Here is a 9,193-nt window from a genome sequence, read left to right as displayed (position 1 = left end):
TTGTATGGGAAAGAAATGTCTTTCTTGAGCAATGAGATACAACTGAGTTAAGAAATTGTGGCATTGTGGTTGGCCTAGGTAAGATTCTCTTATACATAATTATTTCTATTTGTCTACACTAAGTGACTTTGCATATTCTAAAAAAATAAAACCTTTAGTTCAACAAACTTTTACAGCAGTAAAAGATTGTGTATAAAGTACAAGATGATGGCACGGAAGGCAGTAGATGGATTAGCATGAATATTCTGGTCTCTCTACCATCTCTCTCTCAGCTTGCTTAAACATCTGCGCCATAAACTCTTCACACAGTCAGGAGTGACACAAGTGCATGGTTCCTTGATGGTATCAGAGCCCTCACAGAGGCAACCGACATCTCCTTCACAGGTTCTTGTCAAAGTTTGGCTGCCTACAAAACGGATCATGTCCAATTAGATCCTGTTTATCAGGTAGAAAACAGAATGGTTTCTCGTGTTGAAAATTCAGCAGAAGATTTGTGGGTAAGTGTGACGGTAACCTACCAAAGCAACAGGGTCCTTCGTTAGTAACCCTCCAACTGCACTGAGGGGGTGTCTGAGTGTTTTCTCTCCAAAGCTCCAAGTCAAGTTCTGGAAGGCTGTCACATTCAACTGTAGTCGCTCCTTTTCTGTAATCCAAACAAACAACAATAAAAATAACTGCATAGAGTACTGTGGTTCACAGGCTATACGCTGTAATGTCAACATTCTCGACAGCATTTTAAAAGATAAATTCAACTCACCGTCCAGCGATGATGAAAGCGTTGCTGCTTATGTTAGCCATGCCTCCGATGTCACATAAGAACTTGTTGTATTTATATCCCTTGATGCTGTCTATCTGAGCTGTAAGAGAAAAAGGAGAGCCATGAGAGCAGTTAATACCAGAGGCATTATAATAAAATAAACCTTTAGAGCAAAGTTAGCCATCACCTTTCTATGTAAATTTGTACTCTTCATCTTTCATAGTTGCTGAATTTACCTCGATTTTTTGAATTTTGTGAACAATGAGAGGACAAATCTAAAGTAATATATTCGAACCTGAACACTGAGGAGAAACTAGAGGTGAATATATTTACCTTGAGTGAGGCCGCTCTCTGGGCTTTCAAAAAAGAGTCTGTCTCCATTCCTAATTCTGGCAAATCCATCACCTATGATATTGGCAAAGAGTTCTCCGACAGAAGCTCCGGTGAGTGGCTTCTCTGTGATACCTAAAGGTTAGTTCAAACTTTATGATTATTCTGAACCAAAATCAATAAAATGGACCACTGGTCATACTCAGTGATGACTTTACAGCCGAATATGTGAATGATATAGTTATTTACCTCCGATATATAGTTCTATATCAGTGACAGTTGTATAAACTTTACGTAGGGCCTCTACAACTTCTTCAGGGTGTGTGTCCTTGAGATCTTCAAATGTTCGTGGAATACTCAGCCCGTAGTGACGTCTATAATAGAGTAAAACAATATTTACATATATTATTTTATAGCTCTGCCTCAATATGAAGTAAAAAGAGAGCTCAAGGTGTTGGTTGAGATGGTACTAGAGACATTTATGAATGAACAGACTATTGGTATTGAGAGAAACACCACTGAGCTCTACCATACCTGTATGCCACGTAAGGAGGAAAACCATGATCTCTTCCTCTGTTGATGTTCAATGAAACGATATCCTTTTTGACAGCAAACAGGGTGTCTCTCATCTAAATATTCAAAAGCAAACTGTCAGGTTTGGACGAGGTCGCAACCATTGTATGGCAATAGACAGCTGATTGCAATGAACTTGACATAAATAGAGGTACTAGATGTCTATAAAGAAAATACTCACTGCTACTGGGTAGTTCCTGTCAACCAACCATGGTACATCTTTCTGTAGACCCTTAAGACACTGCTGGTAACCTGTAACATGAATGACTAGTATTAGAAGGGATAAATTTATAGTATAATTAGCTATCACTGTTCACTTCCCGTAGTGCCATCCGCCTCTACTAGTTGATAAATATGTCAGTCAGTATGAGATCTCACCTCCATCATAGAGAAGATCAGGGTTGTTGAAGTTCTGTGTAAGGTCTAAGAAGTCTTCTGATCCGTCATCTTTGAGAACGGAGAACCTGCCACCTACTGTCGAATGTCCGAACCTGAAAGCTGCGTGTGCCAACTCATTCCTGTAAGCAAAGGCAATGTCATTCTGTTATAAACTCATATGTATTGTGTCACATAGTATCTGATTTAGAATTTAACAATTTAAAGAGCTTTATTAAACAAGCAAGTAGTTATAGCCTGAGGACCCTACATGTAGGTAATTGAGGGTGGTGATGAAGTGCCCCGCCTGAACTAAGTAGAAATAACTGAGAGTACATTTAGAGTGACACTTACAGTGAGGAAGGGTTGACTTCATGGTCAAATCCTGTGTAGTTGTTCAACTCGTACTTGCTTATTGTCCCATTGCCAATGATGAGTGGAAGATATTCATAGTAGTGTGTGCTGCTCTGGATACCTGATATAATCTTCCTCGTTTCCTGTAGAAAAGTTTAACTTATTTTAGGAATTGCTTACTCACGGGGAGACAAACATAAGACATGCGTTTACTGAACCAATAATTGTTAAGTTGCCCCACATAGACATCAATATCTGTAGCATTGTTGCTGAGTTAATGATTACATATCGAATGTACATAAAATAAGTTTGTCAGAAGCTGCTAGTAACTAACCTGGAAGAGACGTTCATGGTCCCAGTGAGGGTTGATGCTACTCAGTCTCTCGGCTATCTGGTTGTGCTTGACAAGGAAGGCCGTATGAGTTGAGACCAGGTTGGCTGTAAGAGAATTTAAATATATATTTTTCACAGCTGAATATCACAAAACTAGCTTTAGGTGAGAAGAGTATTTTACCATGTTAGTAGCGTTATAACAAGTACTCACGAGTCGTATTAATCCTTGTATCTCCTCCAAGAAATGGACATTTGTTAGCAGCCTGTCGTGCCACAGGACACCTGCTATTATCTGGTGGGGGTAGTATTGTACCATTAACAGTCTGGGTTTTCATTTTCCCACCTGTAGAATCTCTGAGACTGTCTAGCTCCTCTTGAGAGCTGCCATAGATGGCAGATGCGTCGAAGACATGAGTAATACTGTTCATCTGCTGTCTTGGACCTGTAACAAGCACCATACATGTTGATATACAACCAATTTGAACGATAAACTCAAGGAAAATCAGGTTTGCCTCTGTCCCTCTACCCAGAAGTAAGTTCTGAGCTACAGAAATGAAGCTTATTATTCGCGTTATTCAGGAAACTTTCACTGAGAGAATGCTATGAAAGTTCAAGGCCACGAGTTGTAAAATGGACATACCTAAAGAGCAGTCGTGCAAAGGGGCGGGGCTAGAGCGTCGTTGAGTCATACAAAGATACCCTCCGTAGTGAGTGTCATTCTTTGTCTCCACCTGCATGCATACATCTTTTTTAGTTTCCTTTAACTCCTGTCTGATAGCCTCCAAGTCTTCTTCCGTCGGCTGCACTGCGGTTCCATTTCTTGACACGAATATGTGATCAGGGCAGCACTCGGTTTCTTCTAAAATTGTGATAAAATATTTTGCTCTTCAGTAATGTAACAAGCTTCATGTTTACAGTTATGTATCTACTAATCAGCAGATGATGCATCGAGAGTAAGTCACACAAAATGTTAAGACAAATTTACTCAAAACATTGAAATTGATCTTAACCTACTATGATTGTAAGCTTTCTATATATTTCACACAACGAGTGAAACTTACGTTCTACTTCAGAGAGATGAGTGAACTCGTGGGCTGTGAATTGACCCCACTGCATGATCTCAGCATTGAACCCCTCAAAGTCCAGAATTAACTCAGTGGTAGTTACTGTTGTCGAGATTGTTCTTGGGGAAGCCAGGGGTTGTCGGGAAAAGTGTTCGAGTGTACGGAGATCACTGACACCTGAAAAATTGTATGATAGACATTGAGCAGTTTGATTGGGTAGAAAATTGCCCTATCATAAAAAGGTAAACTTACAATATATAACTAAATCAAATAGGTTAATATTTAATAACATCAAAGTTAAAAATAGACTTTAGCTAAGAAGGAGAATGGTACGTACCATCTTGGTAGGCAGCGGGTAGAATTCTGGTGTATGGAGTTCCAGACATTCCCCATGTTTTCCTGCCTTCTTGCCTATTTGTACATCTCGCTGTTGGCTCTCTATAGCCACTGCTGCAAGGCAGAGAGTTGGCTTGGTCATATTCACAAGATGTACGTAGCTCGGCTGACACCTGCATTACTTCTGTAAATAAACGTTGTTAGAGGGTTTAGATCTTGCTTAGTAGGTATTACTTACGATCATAAACTTCAGTTTATTAACATAAGAATAATTTTAGTTTATAGAGTGAAAGACTCACCTGGATCAACTGGATTGCCATTAGCATCAAAACTTGTTGTTACATTGATTCCAGTCCTACAAGAATATAAAAGTTGTACCTTATTTACCAAAGAGTCAGAGACAGCCAAACAGATTCGAAATCAGTTGATGCTGAATGTTCTGAAGGCTTATAACCATTACCACTCTATTTCTATATACAAACGCCTCTATGAACACCTCTGTGAAGACCACTCTGAATAACTTTATGGAGACCTCTATGAAGATCCCTCTATGAACACCTCTCTGACCATCCCAGTGAACATCTCTATGAACGTCGTTATCATGGATATAAAGAAATGTACTCACTGATCAACGATGCTCCTTAGTATGGCAGCATCTGTTTGTGCTGACGAAGAGGCATTTGAATTGTCGATGAACTCGTTTCCGGTGCTACGGCTAAATATCGTATTGCTGAACCTTTTCTCAGCTCGTTCTCTCTCAATCATCTCAGCTGTCAACAAATAATATGAATGCAAATAGATAGCTAGATTCGAGTTGACAATTTGCTAACCAGTCATTCTAACTAAACATTTAGTTAAAAATGCTAAGATTCTGCTGAACCGGCAGCTATTATTATACGGCAGCTCATGATAAAATTGATATTGTACTTGTTGATAATAGGAAAAGAAAGAATCAGTGCTTACCTGTAATGTTACGTTCTCCATCTAATGTTCTACAAAACACAGAAGAACTATGACTAATAGTAATGATGATAGTCCCTACCATACACGGCAGCATCAGCAGTAATGTAGCACCTTCACCAAAGTGTCATCTACAGGTATTTACACTGAGAATCATCATGCAACCCGAAACCTCTCATAACGCAGATACCAGTTGATTAGAGTAATATGGTTCTCCAAAGTATACATACCCTTGTGATATTGTGATCTACAAAACATATACCAATAGGTTTATACTATGGGTAACAAATATATAAGTATATAGGACAGATGGATATGTGTTTATGACATGGAAGTGGTAAATTATAGTTGAGGCCGCAGCAGAGTCAATAGAATTTGACATCTTGACCTACCTGTATGTTCAGAGTCAGTAGAAGTACTTCTGCTATTAGTAACCTACAACAAAGTGCAGCAGATGTAACCACCATCTCACCATAACACAGAATTTAGATACTAAAATGTATTCACATGTGATAATTAATAACAGAAGTAGAAATTATTTATAACTCTCTTTAGACTGTCTCAGAAATGGTACTTACGAATGGAAAAAATATTTTAGAGGTCCCATTTTTGCTTGCGTGTTACTTGGTGTATCTATTTGATAATGTCATCAGCTATATGGCTCCTTGCTTTTATACTAGAGTGTGTGTTGAGTGAACAAGGGGTGGATGTAAGCCTGTTGATGTAGGAGTTGTTAATATATTTACAGACACTAGTAGATTCTGTTAAATTGGTAGTCTTTTTTGCAAAAATATGACTTAATCCACCCCTATATTTAACATTAATCATCCTTACTGTATCTCTTCTATGACAGGTGGAAGAACTCCAACTACATGTTGCTAGACAAACTATATAGGACATCATTAATCAGGATTTTAAGGAGCTTTTTAAAAACATGACAAAGTTCACCATTGCGAAAGTGTGACTGACGATATTCCTGTGCTAGCTGGCTCAGGGTTACAAACTGGCTGAAAATACGCAGGAAACCCTTTTTTTGTGTGAGGTATGATGTCACCCCTTAGGTCAGCCCTCCTAGTTTAGCATTTTAAATATGTGAGGAGAACAAGTAGGAATTTCCAAGCTGGTGTGTAGACACTAGACAGCTAGAGGAAGTGACGCAGGTAGAGACTAGGAAAGCATCCTAATCAATGCAGGTAAGAGCTCGATAAACTGTTCTTCAGAAAAGCAAGTTTTCACTTAATATTTACTTTCGCCATATGTAAGTTCACCTGTCATAGTACTCAGTAGATCTTTAGTTTTACTAAGAACACATGCTGGCATATGTCAATTGTGACACCTGCTGGCTATTGTCATTTCTAAAATATTATACGTATCTGATTGGTTCATTTAAGCTAATAATAACAATCATGTCATACATGTATATGTTTCCAATTACTAAAAAAGACAGAGCTGTCTCTGGAAACACAGGCTCTTGTAGCCTTACATTGAGTTGGTAATTTTGGAAACTTAATTTCATGACTAAAATACTAGCAATGTCAGACTTACAAAATTAGTAAAATTTAACTTGATTTCTGCTTAGTTGCTGAAACTTAATAAAACAAACAAATTTTTAGTAAATTTTAGAAAAACCTTTGTATTCACTAACTGAGACTATATATTAGAGAGTTTCAGAATATTAGGAATATAAAAACAGTGTCAAATATGAATATGGATGAGGATAAGTAGGAGAGAAAGGTAGCAGAGAGTATTTATAAGAGTCAGTTGAAAGTAATAAATGCTGAGTTTCCATAGTATAGTCACACCTGGGTGGGCCAGTCCATAGAGTGGTGACACCTGAGTGTGCCAGTCCATAGAGTGGTGACACCTGAGTGTGCCAGTCCATAGAGTGATGACACCTGAGTGTGCCAGTCCAAAGATTGGTGACACCTGGGTGGGCCAGTCCGTAGAGGGGTCACACCTGGGTGGGCCAGTGTGGAAGCGCTACACTGGGCCGACAAACAGTTCCCATGGGGCGCTATAGTAGACCGGTGGTCGTGCGACGCCTTCTGCAAGCCTCAACTTCAACATGAGAAGAGAAAAATAAAGAGATGCATAAAGACATGGCCGATAAAGAGCTCAGATATCTCTATTATATTTCTATTCTCCTCGGCAGTTGCATCCTCACATTTATTAAAAATTCAAGTTCTATTACTTAATTTCATGGCTGTGACACTATCAAACTGAAAACTACAATAACTGTCAATTTCAACCGAATTAATCATACTCAAAACCCTCCTCACATACTTGCTCTTCCAAGAAATGCCAACTTCCACAACACATTAATATTATTGCAATATTATTATTATTTCAGCGTTTACCTAACTGGAATTAGATTGGAGCAACTAGACAGGTGACGCAGGTGCTTGTTTTGGTATACGTGCTGATGCAATCGATGCTTTTTAATCCCTAATCTATGCAGTGCACGACCCCTAAAAACCTACATGGTCCTAATGCTATAAACAATTCATCTATAGAGTGTCTTCACTGCTTTCTCAGTTCTCTTCTCAAATATTCATATATTTCCCATCACTGTTCCTCGGTCACACTATAGAGCTATACCTCTAGCCTTGAATGTCTATGTGTGCTATCGTTCACAATGATACCTGCTCTTTTTACTCGTATCACCTGATCTGTTTCAATATTCATGTCCTATTATATCATTCATTACTTATCCTTTTCCATAACAACCTATCTTTTATGATAGTACTTCTTTCTTGCTGGTTTTACTATATGGCTGTAATGGTTTACCTGGTTGTTATGGTTTACCTGGTTCTTATGGTTTACCTGGTTCTTATGGTTACCTGGGTCTTATGGTTTACCTGGTTGCTATGGTTTACCTGGTTCTTATGGTTTACCTGGTTCTTATGGTTACCTGGGTCTTATGGTTACCTGGGTCTTATGGTTTACCATTTTTTGCCGAGCAGTAGTCAAGACTGCAACCTGTAGTCTTGACTACTGCTCCGCAAAAAGGTTAACTTTAAGATACTCAGACTAATGCACAGTTAAACTTAGCTAAATTTTCCAATGAACTAATGGGATTGTACCTGCCCTCCCCGCAAAAACCTGACATATCTGAGGGTTACGGTACCAACTGCCCTCTTATGCTACTAGTTATACTAGTATATGGAGGTTCTACCAAAGTTCTTATGCTTACAAAACCTTTAGGATAACTTTATGAACTTTGCATTACAAATTGTGATATTTCTTTAAATTCAATCTTTGAAGTAAACCAAACTTACATGCTAAAATAATTTCTTTGGAACCTTCGGTTTTAACCCAAACTGCTTCTTTTCGACATTGTTGTTTGCTCTAATTCAACTCTCTGAGGTAGATAACTGTCAGTTTTATAATCAAGAACAGCACATGGTAATTAGATAGACAGAGACCAAACTTGTTGGGGGAATAAACAGTAGTTATATTTAATACAGTAGAACTGTTAGAAATGAAATAAAGCAGGCATGTAGGAGCTGTGAGGCCAAGTCACAAAAAGTCTGTATAATATAAGTAGTCTGGGTCATCTTGTCTATTACTAGAGTCGAAGTCTGTGTATAGTTACAAGTAGTTGAGTCAGCTTGAGTTGCTTCATTCCAAGTATTTATCAAGTTGATCCTAGTGTTTGTCATAGAGTCGATAGTCGGTGTGTCGGGTAGTGCTAGTGCGTATGTCCCGAAGTTGTTATTCCCGTAGTCTCGGAAACGTCACATGGGACTGGGCCTTGCAGTGTCGGTAGAGTTAGTTGGAGTAGTGGTTGAGGAACTGGTGTTGGAAAGTGCAGTGAAAGAGAAATTGTTTGATGAGCTTGTGAAGAAACATTGTATCAGAATTTGAAGACTTCCTATCAAAGGGAAAACAGAGTTCAGTTTTTACAAACAGATTTAGTCAAATCATATCTCTTTAATATTGACAATTACAATAAATTACAAACTGGGAAATTTGCATGTTTTATGTCAACACAAAAAAGAATATGTGAGCTCATTTGAAACTAAACAGCCTACTAGAATTATCAGATCCCACAATTCAGAGGTCTATGGAAGAGCTGCTGACAATGTTCTAAGTTCTACACATGTTAGTA

General features: G+C 38.5%; 1 protein-coding gene across 1 annotated transcript; it reads right to left on the bottom strand.

Annotated features, from left to right (window-relative positions):
* Positions 1-217: 217 nt before the first annotated feature.
* LOC137399528 (chorion peroxidase-like) lies at positions 218-5,700 on the bottom strand. The gene is made up of 19 exons (XM_068085684.1): positions 5,661-5,700; positions 5,475-5,517; positions 5,086-5,329; positions 4,748-4,892; positions 4,422-4,477; positions 4,124-4,306; positions 3,784-3,963; positions 3,363-3,581; positions 2,934-3,164; positions 2,724-2,827; positions 2,390-2,502; positions 2,039-2,178; positions 1,842-1,912; positions 1,622-1,716; positions 1,337-1,461; positions 1,091-1,222; positions 758-857; positions 519-643; positions 218-406 (listed from the first exon to the last, which is right to left on the bottom strand). The coding sequence occupies exons 3-19, from the start codon at positions 5,177-5,179 to the stop codon at positions 255-257; spliced, it is 2,265 nt and encodes a 754-aa protein (XP_067941785.1). The 5' UTR covers positions 5,180-5,329; positions 5,475-5,517; positions 5,661-5,700; the 3' UTR covers positions 218-254.
* Positions 5,701-9,193: the final 3,493 nt, after the last annotated feature.

Source organism: Watersipora subatra, chromosome 7 (assembly GCF_963576615.1).
Source record: "Watersipora subatra chromosome 7, tzWatSuba1.1, whole genome shotgun sequence".
Lineage (NCBI taxonomy): Eukaryota > Metazoa > Bryozoa > Gymnolaemata > Cheilostomatida > Watersiporidae > Watersipora > Watersipora subatra.
Note: the sequence above shows the minus strand (reverse complement) of the source record. Positions and strands in the feature narration are given on the sequence as shown.